This window comes from Microplitis mediator, chromosome 3 (assembly GCF_029852145.1).
Source record: "Microplitis mediator isolate UGA2020A chromosome 3, iyMicMedi2.1, whole genome shotgun sequence".
Taxonomy (NCBI): domain Eukaryota; kingdom Metazoa; phylum Arthropoda; class Insecta; order Hymenoptera; family Braconidae; genus Microplitis; species Microplitis mediator.
Window position 1 is genome coordinate 9,698,693 of NC_079971.1, and position 23,683 is coordinate 9,722,375.

At 34.8% G+C, this 23,683-nt stretch overlaps 2 protein-coding genes across 8 annotated transcripts in view; one reads left to right on the forward strand and one right to left on the reverse strand.

The window, feature by feature from the left end:
* LOC130664877 (protein Lilipod) overlaps positions 1–23,683 on the forward strand; it is a 111,231-nt gene that overhangs the window by 21,555 nt on the left and 65,993 nt on the right. The window lies entirely within an intron of this gene.
* On the reverse strand, positions 16,909–23,593 carry LOC130664876 (uncharacterized). 2 transcript variants are annotated; one of them, XR_008989475.1, is made up of 2 exons: positions 23,135–23,593; positions 16,909–17,148 (listed from the first exon to the last, which is right to left on the reverse strand). XR_008989475.1 is itself a non-coding variant. In XM_057465048.1 (2 exons), the coding sequence occupies exon 1, from the start codon at positions 22,781–22,783 to the stop codon at positions 20,753–20,755; it is 2,031 nt and encodes a 676-aa protein (XP_057321031.1). In that variant the 5' UTR covers positions 22,784–22,869; the 3' UTR covers positions 16,975–17,148; positions 20,400–20,752. The 2 variants fall into 2 exon arrangements, 1 of the variants encoding a protein (XP_057321031.1); XM_057465048.1 differs by lacking the exon at positions 23,135–23,593 and adding an exon at positions 20,400–22,869 and having other exon boundaries at positions 16,975–17,148.

Sequence of the window (23,683 nt, forward strand, 5' to 3'; positions counted from 1 at the left end):
TACGTTACTGTATGTACACGCAGAGAATTTTACGGTATTTTTTTGCATCAAAAATTTATAGAAAAATTACTGTAGTCATAGTAACATGAGGACAGTATGGAATTATTGTACAAATTACCGATACTGTAAAAACTTTTAAAATACATCGAACAAAATTTACAAGGTGTATTGTAATTTTGACAAAGCAGCAGATAAAATTTATACCAACTGCATAGTAAAATTTATTAGGTTAAATCAGAATATCTAGTATGCAGTTGGTATGAATTTTATCTGTTGCTTTGTCAAAATTACAATACACCTTGTAAATTTTGTTCGATGTATTTTAAAAATTTTTACAGTATCGGTAATTTGTACAATAATTCCATACTGTCCTCATGTTACTATAACTATAGTAATCTTTCTATAAATTTTTGATGCAAAAAATACCGAAAAAGTCTCTGCGAGTAGTGATCCAGAGAGACCATAAAGACAAAGAGTAAGCATGATTTAAAATACATTTTAGTACATTATATGATACTTTATTAGGAAAAATTAACATAAAATATTATTTTTCAAACTTTTCGACGTCGATTTCTTTCGAAGTAATCAACCAATTTTGACGTCTAATGTGACAATCGACGCGTTTAATTCAGTTCTAGCTGATTAGATTTTGAAGTCGATCAGTTTCACCGTTTCGAAGATATTTAGAAAAAATCGTTTTTTAGCGTTTTTTCTCCCGCGATATCTCGCGAATGAATTAACCGATTTTGATGGTTGCGGCAAAAATCGACGCATTTGATTGGGTTCTAGAGCTGATTAGATTTTGAAGTCGATCGTTCAAATCATTTCTGGGAAATCAATAAAAAACTAACAAAAAACATTTTTTTTTCGTAATTCGCCAATATTTTCGAGTCTACTTGATCAAAAGATCTAAAATTTTCAGGAAAGTTGATGGCTAGCAAGCTTTGTCGATTGCCACTAAAACCCTTCAAATGGAATAATTTGTTGAAAAGTTACAAAGAGTTTACACACCCTCCCATACACACACACACGCACGCACACACGCACACGTCCACACACATACACATACACATACACATACACATATATACAGACACTCGGACATCATTCTGAAAATAGCCAGAATAGCTTCCTAGGACCTCAAAACGTTAACATTTGATCAAAACTCGATTTTCGAAAATCGGGGTGAAACCAATAACTTCCCGAATTTTTGAAAATTAACAATTTTCTTGGCGGGAAGTTACACAGAAAAAAAAATCGGTCTATCGGTTAACCCTGCGGGCCAGCCCCAAAACTTCCCGCTGTTTTCGAGCACGTTGAGCTCGAAAACATTATTGTGAATACATATTCGAGCTCTTCGAGCTCAAAAATACTTTTGTATGCCATTGTTTTCTGAAAAAAACTGTCTATCGGTTAACCCTGCGGGCCAGCCCTAAAACTTCCCGCTGTTTTCGAGCTCCTTGAGCTCGTAAACATTGTTGTGAATACATTTTTAAGCTCTTCAAGCTCGAAAATACAATTGTATTCCATTGTTTTCAAATAAACCGTTTTTTACCAATTCTCTCTCCCACGATATCCCGCGAACGATTTAACCGATTGAGACGGTTGAGGTGGCAATCGAAAGCTTTGATCGGGTTCTAGAGCTGATTAGATTTTTGAATTGATCGATTCGATAGTTTCCGAAATATTCACGAAAAACGAAAAAAAACGATTTTTTTTTATTCTTTCGTCGACGATATCTCTCGAACGGATTATCCGATTGAGACGGTTGAGGTGGCAATCGGCGAGTTTTATTGAGTTCTAGAGCTGATAACATTTTTGGAATGATTGGCTTAGTCGTTTCGATGATATTTGCAAAAAACCGTTTTCTACTGTTTCTTTCGTCGACGATATCTTTCGAACGGATTATCTGATTGAGACGTTCTTGGTGGCAATCGGAAGCTTTTATCGAGTTCTAGAGCTAATTAGATTTTGAAATTAATCGATCCAACAGTTTTTACAATATCCAAAAAAAAACAAAAAATTTTTTTTTATTTTTTTCGTATTTCTTAAATATCTCAGAGTTTATTTGACTAAATGGTCTAAAATTTGAAAATTTGAAAATCTAAGTTCAGAAGATATCTTTCGAATGCCGCAAGAACCATCTAAATCGGTTCATTCATCAAAAAGATATGAAAGGTTTACATCCGCACACACACACACACACACACACACACACACACACACACACACACACACACACACACACACACACACACACACACACACACACACATACATACATACATACAGACATCGCTCTGAAAATGTCAGAATAGCATCCTAGCACCTTCAAATGTCGACATATGATGAATACCCGGTTTTTGAAAATCGGGGTGAAACCAATAACTTCCCGAATTTTTAGAAAATCGTCGATTTTCTCAGCGGGAAGTTGAAAACATTTTTTAGCATTTCTTTCTCCCACGATATCTCGCGAACGAATTAAACGATTTTGATGGTTGAGGCGGCATTCGACGCGACTCATAAAGTTTTAGAGCTGATTAGATTTTGGAATCAATCCATCGAGCAAATTAAAAGTTATCCAAATAAAACATTTTTGAAAAAAATTTTATTTTTGGAATATCTCCGAACGCACTCTACCGATTAAGCTCAAATTTCTACAGCTTGAAGATATTAACACGCCGCGTCGAAAGACACCTCAAAGATCAAAATCGGTTCATCCGTTCAAGAGTGATGAATATTTACATACATACATACGTACGTACGTACGTACACACATACATACATTCGCACATCATTGTGAATTTAGTCAGAATAGCTTCCTAGAACCTCAAAACGTCAAAATCTGATAGAAATTCGGTTTTTGCAAATCGGACCGAAACCAATAACTTCCCGAATTTAAAAAATTTTCAATTTTCTTAGCGGGAAGTTGAAAATCTTCACTCAAGAAAATTTTTCTTCAACCTAGAAATTTTTTAGTGAGTGGAATGAAAACCGGAAATTTCTTGAACGAAGTGAAATAATTTCTTCAATTTAAAATCGTCAATTAAGAAAAAAAATTCTTAGCCAATACATATTTCATACTTGGTCCAATAATAGAATTACTTGTTTTAAAAACTTGCATTTTTTAGTATAATAAACATTTTTCTTAACCTGAGTATGTTACTTACTTGAACCAAGAAATAAAAATATTTAGTTCGAGAAAATTATACACCTAATTAAAGAACTATGATGTTTTGTAACAATAAACGGTATGAACTCGAACTAAAAATAAAGGTAGTTGGTTTAAATAATTTGAACTCTTGGTTTAAGTGTAGTGTACTTTCTCTGACCAATCACACGAAAAATCTCAAACCAAGATTACTAGAGTCTCAAGCCAAGAAAGTTTTCTCTTGGATTCTCACTCATAGGTGCTCCCTCCTTCGCACCCTAAGGAAAGAATACTCCCCACTCTCTCTCGTTCTCACACTAGCGCAGCAAATGGATTTGGAGTCCACCTTTTTATTTTATATAAATTAAGAATTAAATAACTAAATTATATTATTACAATAAATTAATTAATTAATGTATTTAAATAATATTGAATAATTTCTCAATTTTTTTTGTAATTAAATTTGTTTTTTTTTAAACTTTTTTATTTTTATATCGAAATTCATTTATGAACGATTCATACAATCCGTTCAGTATTTTGGTAAAATGTCAGGACTAACATTTCTCTAAATTATTGGTGATAACATTTGTAATATTAATTCTGTGTTTAGGATTTAAAAGTGTGAATGACCATAAGCCAGTGTGGCTGAGTATATGTGGGCAAAGTAAACGTAGCCTAGCAAAGGCTGGGATGGCTTCGTTGGTAAAGCTCTCACGTGACGCCGAATCGATCTGAGTTCGATTCCTTAGTTAAGCGATAATTGTTTTTTCTCAATTTGTTTTAAATATTTAACTTATTGCGAAACTTGCCTATCCCTTATAAATGCTTCTGATACAGTATTTATTTGCTTCACAGCATCGTTTGTAAAATTAAAAAAAATTTTTAGCTCGATCAATTTATTTGCTTAATCAAAAAAATTAATTTCTTGGCTGAACAATTTTTTTTGTTTGCGACAAAAAAAAAATTTCTTGGCCCAAGAAAGTTTCTTCTTGGTTTAAAAAATTTTTTTTCTTAGTACAAAAACTTTTTTTTTTAAGCTCAAGACATTGTTTCTTGACTCGATAAGGTAACAGTCTTCAGAAAAGAAGAAAATTTCTCGAGTTAAGAACAAACTTTCTTGGCCCGAAAAAAATAATGCTTTAAACCAAGAACAAACTTTCTTGGGCCAAGAAAGTTTGTTCTTGGTTTAAAAAATTATTTTCCATGGTTCAAAAACTTTTTCGTTTTAGCTCAAGACATTTTTTCTTGACTCAGAAACGTAACGATTTTCAGCCAAAAAAAAATTTGTTGAATTGAAAAAAAAATCTCGAACCAAAAAAAAAAATTCATGGAAACAAGAAAGTTTTTTCTTGGTTTAAAGAATTTATGTTTCAGACTGAGAAAAATATGTCTTCCGCGAAGGAAATAATTTCTTGATCCAAATAACTTTTTTACTCCAGTAAAGTAAGAAATTTCATTTGGTTCAAGAAAACAATTTCGAAGACATTTTATTTCTTGGTTCAAGATTTCTTTTTTTTCTGTGTAAAAATTCGTGTAATCGTAGAAAAGAAAAATGCAAAAAATTTCTACAAACCCGGGAAAAAATGTTCAGGCCTGATCAGACATGAAAAATGACCATGCCTGACCTGGCCTGATCATGCCTGTTCATGCCCATTCTGGTAAAACAATTATATATAAAAATGGTCCTATATAATTATATATAATTATGCATAACTATATACAATTATATATAATTATTTCTATAAAAATGAAAAAAAATAAAAAATATGGGAGTGTCTAGGATTCGAACCGTGGACCTTGCGCTTGAAAGTTCGCCTCGTTACCTGTTGAGCTAAGAGATTGAGTTGAAAAATAGGTCTCGTACGAACTTCAAGTACTGAAAGGCTTAAGACTCATGCCTGTTCATGTCTGATCAGGTCTAATCCTTTTTTCCCGGGTTATACGTGATAGATTCTTGGTCAAAAAAATTTTATATCTATGAACAGACATGAACAGACATAACCAGGCATGAACAGGCCTGATCAGGCCTGAGCTTATTCAACGTTTCAGACATGAACAGACATGACCAGGCATGGGCAGGTATGATCAGTCCTGAGCGTAGTTAACGCTTCAGACATGAACAACCATGAACAGCTATGAACAGACATGATCAGGCCTGAACAGGCATGATCAGACATGACTGTATTTAACGCTTCAGACATGAACAGACATGACCAGGCATGGACACGTATGATTAGGCCTGACTGTATTTAACACTTCAGACATGAACAGACATGAACATGCATGAACAGACATGGACCGGTATGATCAGGCCTGAACGCATATAACGCTTCAGACATGAACAGACATGGTCAGGCATGAACAGACATGGTCAGGCATGAACAGACATGAACAGGCATGGACAGGTATGATCAGGTCTAATTTCAGGCCTGATCATACATGAACAGGCATGGTCAGGCCTGATCATTTTTTCCCGGGAAAGGATCCTTTTTCATTTGAAGGCTGATATCTCAGCCACAAATTGTCATACAACCAAAGAAAAAAAAGCAAATTGTAGCTGAATAAATTTCCTAAACGAGTTATGAATTGGTTTTCTTAGATAAAATTTTCCCGGTCTCATAGACCCAAAAAACAAAACCAAAAAAGTTTAGAAAATTTTTGTTTCGAGCTATTTCTTACGATCGCGCAATAACCGTCGGTCAAAAAATTATTTTGCTGAACGATCTTAAAACTGGAGATTTCAAGCTTCGAATTAATTTTTGCGATACGACCATTGTTCACAAAAATACAGCCTTCCAAAAATCACGAATAAATTTCTAAAATTTTTTTGTTCCTTTAATTTTTTGGATAAGTGTATTGGTCTACTACTATGTTGTAAGAGCTTATTACAATATAAAGAACTTGAGAATGTATTAGTTGCCAGCAAAATCCTGCTGCCATAAACGTCAATTAATTAATTTGTAATTCAATTTCATACGACAGTTTCCTCCACGTGTTAATTAAATTTTTCAAGTGCCAGAACATAGTATGGTATTCTTTAAAGTAATAAATAACTGGCTGCTACCATTATAACGGCTACAAGTTACCTGTAGCCAGGTGTAAATTTACAATAAAAGCCATTGCCAAGGTATGAAATTTTAAAATTTAAATTTTTTCCCATGTTATTTAAATGGGAAATAGAAAATCGCGATAAGACACCTGTTAATATGAATATTAAGGGCTCTTATTTTAACAAGCATCTTATTTTACCTTCATGCAAGTATAGAAGCTGTAAGTGCGTTGACAGAAAGAAGTTTCCCTAAAATGGCACGCTCTAGTATCAATTTTTGATAGATTGTCTACTTTCCAAGCTGCGATGCACTCATTAATCAAGCCAAATCAAAGATAGAACACAACTCGGAGGTGCCCTTGTATATATATGGGGTATTCCTCGTCAAATCAACCACTTTTCACCCCGACCCCTTTCGATTTGGCTGAAAATAGTATATTACACACCTAGGGAAGTAAAGTAAGAAATGTCTCAGATCACATGTAATTGCTGGCCGAGGCAAAGCCGAGTCGGCTTATTACAATTATGATCTCATACTAATTAAATTTTCTATACTTTGTTTACGTGAAGGTTAGTTTGGTATATTACCTATATAATGTTTGGTCAAATCAACTATCTGAAGTTCTGGATCGAAAGTAGTCCTTGTCCTTTTTTACCCTCACCCTTAGAAAATGAGCCTAATTTCATATCATGACTATACACTAACATGTATCACAAGATATGTATGTATTAAATTTTTTATATAGATGAATTGAAAAATCTACCTTCCATTTCGGCTGCCGAATGGCCTTTTTTTTGTTTTACACAAGTTATTCATGTTTTAAATTTAGGGTCAATACTTTGTGACCAGATAGTACGTCCTGAGTAAAGTTACTAAGATTTAGTATAGTAAAAGCATATTTACTATAGTAAATCTTACCAAGCTTACCCTGGTAGATTCGGATTATAATAAATTATAGTAATTATTGTCAGTTGCCTTAATTTACGGTATTCGGGAGAAATACGGTATTTTACGGTAAAATACCGCAATTTAAGTAAAATACGGTATTCTGCGGTGGAAGTACGGCATTCTCGCCGTGAATTTGCAGTAAGAGAACGGTAATTTACCGTAAAATTGTGGCGAGCTTGCAGTATTTTACCGCAAAGTGAAGTATTGCACTGTAAAAACTGTAAAAATAAAAAAGCAGCCTCATAAGCTGTTCAACATTCCTAAGATGACTGCTCGATCATCAACGGAGATCAACGTTATCCTCAACACCACTTTCGAGGTGTTGAATGCCCTGAAGACGCCCGGATCACCGGTCGAGCACTGGGATCAACTCATCGTGCATCTTATCACGCAGTGACTCGACCTTCATACCCAAGAAGACTGGTAATACGCTCTAGGGTCAGCTACGGAGTATCCAACGTTTGATCGCATCAAGAATTTCCTGCACTCACGTTCACGAGCTCTTGATAACATGGAGGAAAGACTTCCCGTCGTTAGCCTTGCGACGCTAAGTCGAACAAAAAATCCTCGAGTTGAGGCAGCACGGATGCCACTGGACAAACCAGTCAATCGCACAAAAACACAACACAGGCCAATGGAACAACGCCTGGAACTCCAGTGAGACCCTCTGTCCCCTGTTCCTGCTGTGGAGAATCACACTTCATCGCAACATGTCCGAGGTTTCAAGCTTTTACAGTAAAAAACGCTGTCGATTCTGCCAAGCAGCTCATCACTCAATGCTGCATGAGTCTAAGCATTTTACCGCCGCAAAACCTTCAAACGCTGCATAGAACCACTAATCCGGAGGCTTGTCACAGTCGAGTCATAGCGCATCTGCATGACTACCCAATGACACTTCACTACGTCACGCTCTGTCATCATCGCCCATCCCCGTTTCGCTCATCTTAACTTAACAATCTTACGCATCGACACATTCAGCCACTTCACCGAGACCCGCAGTGTTATTGGCTACAGCTAAAGCTCATATCGTATCGCCTAATCGCCATGTTCATCCAGTACGACTGCTGATTGATCCTGGATCTGAACTTACTCTAATCTCGCAACATCTTACTCGCCTTCTAGGCCTGCATCTATCTAATCTTCACATCCCAATCATCGGAGTAGGTAGTGTGTCGTCCGGCAACACCATGGGCGCTGTTCACTTTACGCTGGGCTTTATCTACTCTGATGAGCTCGTAGATCTTCACGCTCACGTGCTACCTAATGTCACTGTCGAGCTGCCATCATTCGAGTACAGGACGAACTCAAACTCAACGATACTACCGTCACGCTCTGGATAGACTCAGCAGTGACTCTCGCATGGATCAGTAGAGATCAAATGCGGTGGAAAGAGTTCGTCAAAAATTGAGTTCAGGATATTCCAGCAAGCATCGCCTAACGCAACCTGGAAGTTCCTCTCAGGCAAACAATCCAGCAGACTGCGCCTCTAGGGACTTAACCCCCTCTCAGCTCATCGCACACAAGCTCTGGTGGTCAGGACCAGGCTGGTTGATCGATCCACCTGATAGTTGGCCTTCCTTTTCGGCAACGGATGATCATTCTGCGGACCTGGAGATGTGTCCCAGCACCGTTCACGTCGCCGCAGCTATTCTGTAGCTGCCGTTTGACAGCTTGCTCACCAAAGACATCACGCTCATCAAGCTTTTTCGTATCACAGCCACGATCCAACGAGCTTCAGCAGTTTTCAAGAAGATACCTGCATCGAATCCTCGCACATCACCTGTCAAACCAGCTGATATACACTCAGCTAAGGCGCTGACGTCGCTCTCGAAAAGACTTCTTTCCGGCAGTCTCAAAGAATCGCTTCATCTGCATCAACTCATCGCAAACGACGGCACTCAGTGGAAGTTCTACCCTCCTGGAGCTCCTCCCATGGGCGTAAAATAGAAAGCTGCCGGAAAATCTATGAAATATTATTTTGAGAGAACCATCACCGACACGCTTCTCACATATGAAGACTTCACGTTCCTCACTCATTTTAAGAAATCGACTGTTGTGGGGTTTATGCTGGCATCAAAACTATAAGTATTCATGTTCTATATTAAAAATACCCACAGAATTGAAATTCTAAGTGAATATTAGCTATGATACAAAAAAAGTAATTCTGAAAATTTATTATCGAAATTTCACTCTTAAGAGAGTTTGCGAGGGCATTTAGAATTGAAATTTCTCCATTTCTGAAGAAAAAGACCTATAGACCAGAAATTTAAAACGAATATTTTCTGCGAGAAGAGAAAATGAATTGCGTAATTTTTTTTTTTTCAAAAAGTTAACTTCTATAGAGATTCATGGGGGCGTAAATACTGTAAATTTTCACATCTTTTATCTCAAAAATCTACAGGCTGTAATCTCAAAATATTCACTATCTACGCAACGAAAAAACGAATGGTGCATTTTTTTTTAAACCGTATTTTATGGGATTAACCGGGGTATCAAGAATTTACTATCTACTATGTTATTACCACTTACATCTTTTGTTTAGATAAAAGGGTGTGGAAGAATAAGATTATTTAAGGGTGGGCCGCACCTAAAGAAATCCTGAATTTAAGAATTCTAATTACTTTTTGAATATTTATGGGACTCGGATGATGAAAATCTTCCGAAGAAGTTCGTCTTCTGCTTTTAGTCGGAAGCTAATAAAATTGCTGTTATAATTATTTAATAAATAATTAGAATTCTTCAATTCAGGACTTCGTTAGGTGCGGCCCAGCCTTAAGGACAATCGAAGGTTAATACTGGGATATTAATATCGATAATCACAACAAAATATATCCAAAATTCATAATGAGGACAAATGTGATGGATAGATTTGTATGAAATCTACTTAAAAGTCATACAGTGCTGCATCTCAGCTTCCGTATGTGAACGTTGAGGCTTTCCAATTCTTATCAACGTCGAAACTTTGTTATGTCTGCGGATGGACTGCTTTGACGTCATTTTATCGCTAATTTAAGAGATTTCTGTTGCTTACCGGCTTAAAACTTTCATATTGGAAATAATGAGTTGATATAAATTATTACTTTAATAATGCAACTTAGTATTATTTAATGAAAAAACGTACCATGCATGCATATTTCCTACGCACATCTTTTCTTTAAATTCTAGTTCAGAATAAAATAAGATAGAATATGACGCTAATTTATCAATTAGTTTATCTGAAAACTCATCTTTAACCTGTTTAGAGATTTCAGATACTCGACATTTTTTCGAATGCGAATTATTTTTGACAATCAAACTTCCATCATGATTTAGCATAACACAGTGTAATTTGTGCGTACTGCTTATAGTTAATGCAGTTGCCTATTGATCATTAATTTTTTTCCACTGCATTCTTGTAATTATTAAACGATACAAACTTAACTTCTATATTCAGAAAATATTTGCCTTGATAGCCTAATTCTATCTCATCTTATATTCTTTCATCATAACAATTGTATTCATACGTGCTTATGTAAATGCACTCGATCATGATCTTGAACTAAGTCAGAATACCTTTTCAGGACATCGAAACGTTGAGGCTTTTTGAAGACTCGATTTTCGAAAATCGAAGTATAACCAATAAGTGTTATTTTTTTTTTAAATTCCAATATTCTAAGTGAAAAATTAAAATTTCATTAGTAAAATTTTAAATATAAAACCTCTCAATTAAATAAAATAATATACAAATTATTACTATCACGCTTTGATATAGTTTAGCATTTAGATTAGTGTATGGTATGTAGCATCAACCACATATTAAAACCCAACGTTGCCAAGTTTGTAGTTTTAAGTTGAAAATGTGTAGTTGTGTGAAATGTATACATGCAGTGTGTGAGTTTAAAGTACTCTCTGAGACAAACAAATATACTCTTTACTACTGATGTTTGAATTATTTTAGAGTCAGATTATCGCGGAGAAACTACTTTAATCCGGTGTAGTTTTCATAAAGTAACTATACCCGATGAAAAAAGATTTTGTCTAATCATATATGATTATATATGTTCATATATAAGATCATATATGATTATATATAATCATATATGAAGTTATATATAATCATGCATGATTATATATGGGGTCATATATAATTATATATGACCCCATACATAATTAGATCTGATCATACCTGACTGTTATAAGCCCATATATAAGTCTATATATGATCAGATCTGATTATATATAAGTCTGTATATAATTTGATCTGATCAGATCTGATTATATATGAGTCTATTTATAACTAGATCTGATCATACCTGGCTGTTATGACCCCATACATAATCATGTACAAGTCTATATATAATCAGGTCTGATCATATATGAGTCTATATAATTAGATATAATCATACCTGGCTGTTATAACTCCATATATAACCATATATGGGTCTACATATGATCAGATCTGATCATCTATGAGTCTATACATAATTAGATCTGATCAGACATGATTGATACAAACTCATATGGGTCATTCCATGTCAAATCGACCAATAGTTGGAATCGACCCCTTTCGATTTGGACGAATTTTGGTCAGAAGTTTTTTCTCATCATGTAACTAAGTTCTGCCAAGGAAAAAAAAATAAAAAAAATTTTTTCAAAAGTTATGCAATTTTGAAAATTTCACTAATTTTCCTGTTTCTTTAACTTATTCTTCAAAGATCTCGAAAACTATTACAATTACTCTAATGATCTGAGCTCGGTTTTAAAGAAGATACTTAAAGGTACCAAAAAAAAATTTTTTTGAAAAAATTTTTCAAAAATTCGCTTTTTGGGAAAATTTTGAAATTTCCAAAATTGCAAAAGTCGATGACCGCCATCAAATTTTTCGCTCAAATTTTTTTCTAGAGTACCTCTAATTGATTTCAAAAGATCCTGAAATTTTGGAGTAGGGGTTTTTTTTTGTTCAAAAGATATAAATTTTTGAATTTTAGGAAAAAAAAATTTTTCTTTCTTTGGCATTGACTGAATAAAAAAATGATAAATTTACTTGTAATTTTTAATTTTAAGGCTCAAAAATTTATTTTAATGCAAAAGAGTCAATAAAAAACTTATTAACGTGATATTTTTGTTTTTCAGCTACGTTTTGATTTTAAATTGGATATAATTGTGTTAGAATGATCGTTTTTTCTTAGCCCCTTGCTGTGGTGTTGATTTCGCACTTCTTTTTCTCAATCTGAAAGTAGATAGTATCATTGGAAAGCTATTTTTCAATGGAAATTTTATATGAATAGAATATACAGGTATACATGTATATTCGATTCGTTTAAAATTATCATTGAAATTATGAATTATTACATGTATACATGTATATTTGATTCATATAAAATTTCCATTCAAAAATAGCTTTCTAATGATACTATTTACTTTCAGATTGAGAAAAAGAAGTGCGAAATCAACACCACAGCAAGGGGCTAAGAAAAAACGATCATTCCAACACAATTATATCCAATTTAAAATCAAAATGTAGCTGAAAAACAAAAATATCACATTAATGAGTTTTTTATTGACTCTTTTGCATTAAAATAAATTTTTGAGCCTTAAAATTAAAAATTACAAGTGAATTTATCATTTTTTTATTCAGTCAATGCCAAAGAAAGAAAATTTTTTTTTTTCCTAGAATTCAAAAATTTATATCTTTTGAACAAAAAAAAACCCCTACTCAAAAATTTCAGGATCTTTTGAAATCAATTAGAGGTACTCTATGAAAAAATTTGAGCGAAAAATTTGATGGCGGTCATCGGCTTTTGCAATTTTGGAAATTTCAAAATTTTCCCAAAAAGCGAATTTTTGAAAAATTTTTTCAAAAAAATTTTTTTTTGGTACCTTTAAGTATCCTCTTTAAAACCTAGCTCAGATCATTAGAGTAATAGTAATAGTTTTCGAGATCTTTGAAGAATAAGTTAAAGAAACAGGAAAATTAGTGAAATTTTTAAAATTGCATAGCTTTTGAAAAAAATTTTTTTATTTTTTTTCCCTTGGCAGAACTTTGTTATATGATGAGAGAAAACTTCAGACCGGAATTCGTCTAAATCGAAAGGGGTCGATTCCAACTATTGGTCGATTTGACATGGAATGACCCATATATAATTAGATATAGGCCTATATATAATTAGATCTGATCAGACGTGACTGATATAAACCTATATGTAGTTATATATGTCTATGTATGATTAAATCTGATCAGATTTCATTGATATGAAACCTATAAATATTCAAATATATATATATTAGGGTGCTCCGTTTGAAACGAAGATTTTTTTTTTTTCGTTCCCCATCAAAAATCTTGTTCTACATGTAAAAATAAAAATTCAGTGAAATTTTGAGCTCTTAATAACAATTTTAAGAACTGGAACAACGTCGTTGAAGTTTTCCCATGCTAAAAGCATGTAAATTTTGATTCTTTTCTTTTTATCGAATAAAACTCAGCCCCATATTGACGTATCTTATCGGTTCAAAGTTTTCTTGGAAGAGAATTGTATGCTCTTTGAAAAAGCCTGTATGTGCTTAGCAGTACCTTCAACTACAGCCCTCGTGGAAGCCTTGAAAGTCTAATTTCCTACGAAATTCGTGGTTTTTTGTTGTTAACTTCTAAACGGTTGACTTTTGGGAAAAAAAGTACATGACATTTTTTGTAGGAAATTTAGTCTTCTACAAAAAAGTTCTCAAAAGCCAAATCTCTAATATCAATATTTAAAAAGATATATGAACTTTAACTAAGTAAAATTCGAAATTTTAGCTAAATGTCAATGTTCAATACTATACAATATATTCAGTTATTAACTTATGGTAAGTATCAATTAATATATAATTATATAAAATATGAAATGCCCGTAATTATTCATCGAAATTGGTCTTAAGTACCAACCTCATTTGCAATTCTTTTCAAAAATTGAATGATTAAAACACAGGTTTGAAGAATCTCGTTCGAATTTTCGATGTCCTTGGGACCTAACAGATGGATTATGTTCAAAAAAATATGTTTTATATAATGGTTTTGAATTATAAAACCGTTAATCTTGACATTTAGCTAAAATTTCGAATTTTACTTAGTTAAAGTTCATATATCTTTTTAAATATTGATTTTAGAGATTTGACTTGTGAGAACTTTTTTGTAGAAGACTAAATTTCCTACAAACAATGTCATGTACTTTTTTTTCCAAAAGTCAACCGTTTACAAGTTAACAACAAAAAACCACTAATTTCGTAAGAAATTAGACTTTCAAGGCTTCCACGAGGGCTGTAGTTAAAGGTACTGCTAAGCACATACAGGCTTTTTCAAAGAGCATACAATTCTCTTCCAAGAAAACTTTCAACCGATAAGATACGTCAATATGGGGCTGAGTTTTATTCGATAAAAAGAAAAGAAACAAAATTTACATGCTTTTAGCATGGGAAAACTTCAACGACGTTGTTCCAGTTCTTAAAATTGTTATTAAGAGCTTAAAATTTCAATGAATTTTTATTTTTACATGTAGAACAAGATTTTTGATGGGGAACGAAAAATAAAAAATCTTCGTTTCAAACGGAGCACCCTAATATATATATATATATATATATATATATATATATATATTTAAATAATATGACAATTTTTTAATATCAATGTTATTAAATTTTTATTCTGTCAACTATCAATCAAACTTAAATCCCCAATACTTAAAAAATGTTCAAAGGTTTCAGCAGCAATTTAAAAGTATAAAGTATCAATTTGATTATTTGAGTTAAGTAATGCCAAAAACGTTTCTTAATTGTAAGTGTATAACAGACTAGAGGATGAAACGGTGGGTTGCCGTTCAAAACTGTAGTTGATGGTGGAACAGCCTTTTCGTGGGTTACCCTAGTTAACTCAGACCCATGAGACTCTTATTTTATATTCTTTTTAGGAATATACCCGAACTGGCCTTACAAATCTAAACTAACACTAGTACTTAGCCTAGATCCGTGTTCGGTGGATGGTGATGTCCCTGATGACCTTGGACTGGCTGGATAACTGATGAATATGTGATTATAACACCTTAACACTAAAGGTGGGCAGGATAGCAGGTGAATTCACTCAAACACTGGTATCGTTTATTAATTAAGATTTTATTAAGGGAAAATACTTAATTAATGCCACTTCACACACACTTATCAGTATTATTAATTAATAACCGTAATTAATAACGGGAGGCTTACGCAATTCAACTAAGTGTGAACTGGATCAATCTGAGATAAAGTTAAACTAAATGTTAACTTTATTACTGATTAACTAACTGTAATGCAGTACTACTAGATTGACTGGTAATGAGCGGGTAAACTATTACAAGGAGTTTAAGCGTTCAAACCTTAAAAGCGCTAGAATATTACAAGGATTCTAGCGAGTCTAAGGGCCGTTATACCTTAAAAGCACTATATTTGATTGATCGCGCTCCCTTATATAGTAATGCCGACGCACTGTCTCACGTGACATTACCTGAGTCACATGATGGCGGAGGCGCACGAGGCAACTTCGTAACACCACCCTCCTTAACTTTAACCCAGGTAGTATCAATGACTATGATAATAATGGGTTGAAGTTAAACCAATTGTTTCAGCGCCGACAACAGCATACTCATTCATTCGTTACAATAATGTCACATTCACTCTGTGGCCCAAAATAAGGAGATTACTGCTTTACAAATTATCAGCAAGTATCTCAAAAAAAATAAAAAATTATTTTATAAACTCTTTTTACGAGTATAAATATTACATATAACAATATAAATATTATAAATATTATTAATAACAATATAAAATACATTCTGGTATCAGTTCTGTATGGACTCATCAATGTCCCTTATTCTACACTCAGGTACCCTTTCTCTGATCAGTAGACACAAAAATAAAAATAAAAAATAAACATGTGATAAACAAAAAATAAAAATTATTACAGATACTGATATGTCATAATCCGGTCAATTAAATGCGTAGTTAACAAAACTAACTCACGCTTGTCAAAATCGGTAATTTTAAATTTATGCGAAAGAAAGTTTTAAATAATAATTGTATATAAACCAAAAATAAAAATAAAAATAATAATTAAACAAAAAAAACTGGTATCTAAAAAATACTATTGTCAATATCACACTGTTTTGCTTGAGCACTTCTGGAACTTTCTTGAACTTCACATAAACTCTGGTTATAGTCTGGTTCTTATTTTATTACGGTGGTAACGTTAAATACGCACCCCGTGATGCCTTGGTCATTCCCACTCTGATGCGGCAGGATTGACATGAATCATTGGCAAACGGATACTGTGTTGAACAATGATGACAGTATCGTTTCATCGCTCTGTACCCTTCAGTATTCCAAGTATGATGTGGGCACGTGTTGTTCGTGTGTCCCAATCTGCGACAATTTGTACAGTAGCAGTCCCCTCGTAACTCGTTCGGACATTTGTCAAAAGAATGCCCCCTTTCTTTACACTTGAGACATCCTGGTTCTGGGACTGGTGCGAGTCTGGTCTCAATAGTTTGTGTCGCTACTGTTCTGGTTGACTTTGGCACGATGTCTTTAGCAATCTTACTTACCGCTGCTTGCCACTCTGGTTTTGAGATGATTCGTCTCAAATTTATCTCAAGTAATTGAGATGCTTGGCCAACACCAATCTGACACGGTACAGCAATTGATGGAATTGGCATTTCTGGTAGTTTTACTGGTTCGTTTACTGGTTTTTCTGGGACAACCAGTACAGAGTTCTTTTCTTCATATACTGATACATTACTGTTACGTCGATGAAATCCAGATAATAGCGTAACATCCATTGACACAGGAATATCAAAGTTTAAATAGCTGGCTGCTGTGGCAAATGCTGGATTGAGCCAGTATGAATTTCTATCGCCGATTCTTCCGTGAAACCGTTGATTTCTGAGCAGCTCTCGGTTCTGCTCTTCTTCTGGTCGTGACACTGATGAAGTCTGGATCAGGCTCCCCAACGAATTCATACTAGAAAAATATGACTGGTTAACCTATGCAACGTACTAGTGTTAGAACTATTTTAAATTGCACTTTACAATATTTTACTTAATTTTATTATTTTGTCGAACTAACGACTCATTATCCGACTCTGGTTTATTTCGGTTTGACCGACGTGGTATTTTAAGATCATTAATACTAAAAGTACCGATTAATACATTATTTTTATCGCAAATATTTACCAAACTGTTAGAGTAAAAACTATGTACAAAATACGGACCTTTACGTGGAGGTGCAAGCTTACCTGCGAATCCATCAACCTTTTTACTTAACTGTTTGTTTCTGATATATACCTCAGCTCCGATAACAATATTAATATTTGGGTCAGGTAGTAAGTCATCCTGACGGTTTTGAGCTTTTATCATGAATGATTCGACATAATGTCGAAGTTCATCAATTAATGATAAGACGGTATTGCGATTATCTGTCTTATTTAGTTCGGTTAATACTTTTCCACCCCGATGTAGATCTAAATATCTCGGATCTCGACCAAAATTCAAATACGCTGGGCTGACGGTCAGCGAGCTGTGAACAGATGTGTTATAAGCATATACAAGTTCAGGTAAATTTTGGTCCCATTTGGAATGTTTATCTGAAAGAAAAGTACGAATTAATGATTTTAAATTTCGGTTTACTCTCTCCACAGGATTAGCCTGAGGATGATATGTTGGCGTTAGTTCGTGGACAATCTGGTGATCTTGCAAATATTCTGCAACAATTTTATTCACAAATTCTGTGCCGTTATCTGTGACAACAACTCTTGGGTAACCCCATCGGTTGAATACGGCTCTCAAGAAAAACACTATTTTATTACCTGTTGGCTCTGATATTGGCTGAACTTCCAGGTATCTTGAGTACATGTCACACAAGACGATGAGATGAGTTTTCTGATGTTGTGATCTGGGCAATGGTCCCACAGTATCAACTGATACACTCTCCCATAATTCAGTGATCGGCCTATGTCCTGGTGCAACTTGCGGTGGATTTGTGTCTGGTTTGTGAATTTTGCAGACTTCGCAATTACTTACATATTTTTGGACGTCGTGGTACATGTTCGGCCAATAATAATGACTTGACACGTGGTGATATGTTTTTGTTGTGCCGCCATGTCCGGATACTAATTCGTCATGCGCATTCTGAATGATTGCCATGCGCGCTTCTGGTTTTACGACGAGTTTCCAATGCTCTGGCGCATCTTCAAATATTTGTGTCGGATGTCGTGGTCGATAGTAATATAGGTCGTTGTCTATATATTTCCATTGAGGGAATCGGTCTGGTGTAGCCTTGACCTCCTCAACTTTCCTCGTGTACCACTGGTGTTGTACGTCAATGACTCGACTGAGCTTCTCTGTCTCGGGTTCAACACCCTCGTATGCTCGTGAGAGAGCATCAGCCGCCTCGTTGTTTATACCTGGTCGATGAACTATAGTTATAGTCCACAGCGAGTACTCTGCTACCCATCTGGCTAAACGTCCTCGTGGATTTTTGATGTTCTGTAGCCATCTCAAGCTTGCATGATCGGTAACAACCGTTACTGGATATTCTTCATAATAACCCCTCAGTTTTTGATATGACCAAATAACTGCTAGGCATTCTTTCTCAGTAGTGGTGTAGTTACGTTCGTGTTTGTTCAGCGATCTGCTGATAGCAGTGATGTGGTACTCCCGGTCTTGAGCTTTCTGTGTTAATACAGCTCCAATTCCGGTATCACAGGCATCGGTATATAATATAAATGGTAGATTATAGTCTGGTACGGTTAAAGCTGGTGCATTTAGTAATAATTCTTTCATCTGCTTGAACGATTCTTGCTGTTCAGCACCCCAAGTCCAAACTGATTTCTCACTGGTGATAGAAGTGAGTGGATTTTGAATTTTTGCTACCATCTTCATATGTCGTCTGTACCAATTTACCATTCCCAAGAACCTCCTGAGTTGTTTCTTGTTAACTGGTTCTGGGTAATCTCTGATTGCGCTCAGCTTGTCTGGATCCGGGTATAGTTCATTTCCTTTGACGATGAACCCCAAATACTTCATCTCCGCAACGCAGAAACAGCATTTTTCTCGTTTTATATGCAGTCCTACTTCCCTGAAGACTTGGAATAATATCCCCAGAGTCTGTAGATGTATGTTGAACGTTGGCGTTGCGATGACCCAGTCATCCATATACGGATGGATATAATTAATCCAGTACGCTGGTAGATTAAGCTGGCGTAAAACTTTTTTCATAGTCTGTATTATCAAATCCATATTTCGCTGGAAAGTTCCTGGTGCTGTGGATAATCCAAACGGCATTCTGACAAACTCGAATGATCCCATTCCTTCTACAGCAAACGCAGTGTACTTGCGATGTTCTGGTTTAATCTGAATTTGATAATATGCGTTAGTACAATCGATAACACTTCGATACGCACCTTCTCTGATTACTTCCAATGATGTATCAATTCTTCGCATTGGATAATTTACCATCTTCATAATTTTATTTAGTGGTCTGTAATCGATGCACATTCTCCATGTTTTGATGTCATCCGCGTCTTGCCCTGGTAATAGTTTCTTCTTAACCATTACTGGCTGAAAACTCCATTCACTGGTGCTTGGCTGGATAATTTTCTGGTCCAACAGTTGTTCAATAATTTTATGTAAAGCTTCAGTGACCTTGGGTGATCTTCTGTAGGGTTTAACACGTATTGGTAGATAGTCGTTCAATTCAATTTCATATTCAACTCCTTTTAATGTACCTAGATCTGCTTGGTCCATTAATTTAAATTCGGCATCTAGAAATCTTGTTAATTCTGCTTGTTCGTCTGGTTGTAAATATATTGTGCATATGTGGTTACCTGGTTTAATTTCTTGACACAACTTGGGCTGGTTGTCGTGTTTCCACGTCCACATCATTTTATCTGCACATAAATTAATGCCGTGGTCCATCATAAATTTCATACCAAAAATAATATCATCTGGCATCTTGTGAAATACTTCGAACCATGTGTTGATCTCGACACCATCTATTTCAATATTGACGAATATCTTCTTGATGCTTTTTATGGCTGAGTTGTCTGCTAATAGAAATGAATTTTTATTTGCGTCATATTTAGTTTTAATTATATTATCCGGTATTTGATCTGCAACCTTTAGTGTGATAAAATTTCTACTCGCGCCCGAGTCGAATAATGCCGTGCAATTGATGTTGTTAATTTTAACTTGACAAATAAAATGTTTACTTACATTTATTTGCATTTTTTCGCCTAGAGTTGCTCCCGCTGGTACATTAAGCGTGAATTTTTTGATCTCTTGGCCACTGGTTTGTCCTCTTCTTTCTCTGATTGGACTCGGCTCAAAGTAATCACCTCCGCAACTCTTTGCTAAACAGTTTCCCATGCTGGCAATCACTAGATAGTTACAATCACCGTTTTCACTTTCTGTAAATGCGTCCGGCTCGCTGGATAGCTCGCCGTTATCTGTTTCCGTTTCTCTCCCGCTCGAGTGATGACTGCATGCCTCCCTTCCCCTCCAAAGTGTAGCGTGGGGTGATTGCTGTCGGGCGAGTACAACCCCCTGTACTTGTTGCACTCGCGCTGCTAGTTTTTTATACAGCTGCATGTCTTTACAGTCTCACCTACTTTTAAGCAATTCACACAGATATTTACTCGTTCATTTCTGCAGTCCCGGGATCTGTGTCCTCCTCTTTCTCCGCAGTTAAGGCAAATGTAAGTGCCTCCAACCGTTCTTGTAGATGATCTTGATGTATTTGATCCTGATCTTTTGTTCCGGTCGTTCGAGTTCGATCTGTCTCTGTGTCTGTTATTATTTCTTTTGTCAAATACGACATTGATTTTCTTGTCGTTTGATTTGTCACTGTGTATTTCTTGTTCTGGAGAATTTTTTATCGCTGGTTTTCTCAGGTGCCTCTTTTTTCTGACGAGTCGTTGTACTCTTTTTTCTTCCCCTGATTGTGAGTCAGTGTCAGTCTCTGATATTGAGTCCCTGGTGTTCTGCAATCTCCTCACAGTTGACCTATTTACATCTCTGGCCTTTCTTTTATCAGCTAGTCTTCTTTCTGCTGTGGCTATTGCCTCAGCTAGTTGTGTATACGATGAAATTACTGGCATAGTATTAAGCTCAGTTTGCATCTCTGCTGTTAATTTTGGTATCAATATATCTAGCTCTCCTTTTAAGCCTAGAGGTCTGTCTAGTTCCTTGAATCTTGTCCTCATATTTCTGATGAATTCTTGGGTGTCTTCGTTTTTTCGTTGATATGTATTGAATAATTCTTGCAGTACGTCAGTATCTTTCATCGTCTTACAGAACGTTACTTTGAATGAGCGTTCGACTTCTTCCCAGTTTGACCATAGGTCGCAGTTTTGATTTATCCATTCTTCTTCGTTAATGGCAATTTTTAATAATTCCAGTCTGTCTTCAAAATCGAATTTCTGCTCTCTGCATACGTCTGTTAGTTTCTTGATCCACTGCTTTGGTTGTGATGATTTTGTGAATCTCAATCCTTTCACCCTTATTAAAGTTTCCATCAGATGTATTTTATCTGCTATCTTTTTCATTGAATTTTCTCTATGGCTTTGAGAAATTGTGATCGGGTAATTTGTTTGTCCGTGATAATCACTTAGATAGTCTGGCCTATACGTTTGGTATTGGCTCTGGTATTGCGGTCTATGATACTGTTGGCGTTGTTGATATTCTGTCCCACACTGTTGTTGTGGTGGCTGGTACGTTTTATTGTATTGTTGTGGAGCTGGTTGATACGTCGTATATTGCTGTTGTTGCGCTGTTTGATATCCCAGGTGAGCACTGTAGTTGTCTGTCCTCACGTATTGTTCTTGTGATTTCTTATTCTGTTGTTTACTGAATACTTGTGTTGAATTCGCTATTTCGTCTGGTTCTAACGTATCATCCCATAGCTGTACATCTTTTGCTATATAATTTATTATTGAATTTTGCCAATGACCGTTATCATTTCTTTTTAGACCTAATTCTCGTTCTAAGTCTCTGATTAAATTTTTGTCATTAATCTGTGGTATTGATTCGATTAGTTCAATACGCGCTGCTGCAGTTTTTTCGTCCTGTATTCTTGTTTTTGCCCATCGGATCCAATTTGCTGTTGTTTTGATCCACTCTGCTTCCTTTGCTTGGAGTTGTTCCGTCTTTTCAATATTTTCCAAGAATACCTGCGCTTTTAGTCTGTCTAATCTCCACACTTTTTCATCTTTTGTCAAAAACGTTATATTTTCATCCCTTATCGATGTATCACTGGTTTGGGGATGATCGTGTAATAATATGTCTCCATCGTTCATTTCTTTTCGGAAATCATAATTTGCTGCTTCTTGCCATTGTTCTGTTCTTTTTATTGTAAGTGGCTTTGTTAGTGTTCTGCTTTCGGTTATTACTGGGACTCGTTTTTTTATTCCCTGGTTTGACGGTTGAGGTTGCTGGTTGCTGATACTTTCCCTCTTAGTTGAATGTCCGTCTATTCTGATTTCATCCTGGTCTAATTCTTGAATTTCACTTTTATCGAGTCTTTCCTTGAGCTTCTGAACTGTCTCGTTCAGAGATTTTACCACTCCCTCTAAGTTCTTGGTTTTCCTTGTTCTGACCATCTTGATAGTTTTCCGACGAGTAAACCGAAAATAAATTTACTAAATTTAAAAATAAAAAAAATGCAGAGAAAAAAAATGAAAGAAAAAAAATGAAACGAAGAAAATATAAATTGATTGATTTTCTGGTGACCAAAATTTCCTGTCCTTGCCGCTTGTTTACACCTGTTAACTTTCAATATGTCTGTATTAATATTCGCGTCACGTATCACGGATTAAGAATTTTTATCAAAAAAAAAAATCAAAAAATAAATTTTAGATATAAAAATTAATTTAAACTAAAATATATTATTTTATTTTAAGTTTTTACCAGATTTTGTATTAACTTTATATTAGAAATATTTAAATCAATACCTGGTTGCACGTGGTTAAATTTTTATTTAAAATTTTATCTTGAATATATTACAGATTATATCCTGAAGCGTTTTAATTTTCAATGTTAAAACGTATTTTATATCTTTTTGACGAGTTTTATTTTATTTTAGCAACAAAACTATTTTGTGTAATAAACTTTATTTACTGATATTTATTTACTGCTGAATACGTGATGCGTAATAAATTAACCTTGTCAACAACTTTATAGTTGCGTCTTTATTCAGAAAGAGACATAAATACTTGCTAACAAATTGTTTCTGGCAGGTGGCGTTAGATATTATATATGACCTTTGAATTTCTTTATTACCGACCGTAAGGTTGATGAATTCCTAGGTAGAACTCTGTAACAAATAAATTCAAATTTAAATATTAGCCGCCTTTGCGACTTATCGCCTATTATGTTTTGATCTGGTTTTCTTTGTAATAATAATACTTAGTCGCGACAATGAGTCATCCCTGGCTGTTCGGGTATGTTTGTCGATTTTATTTTTCTGTTACTAAGCAGATTATTATTATTATATTAAATAA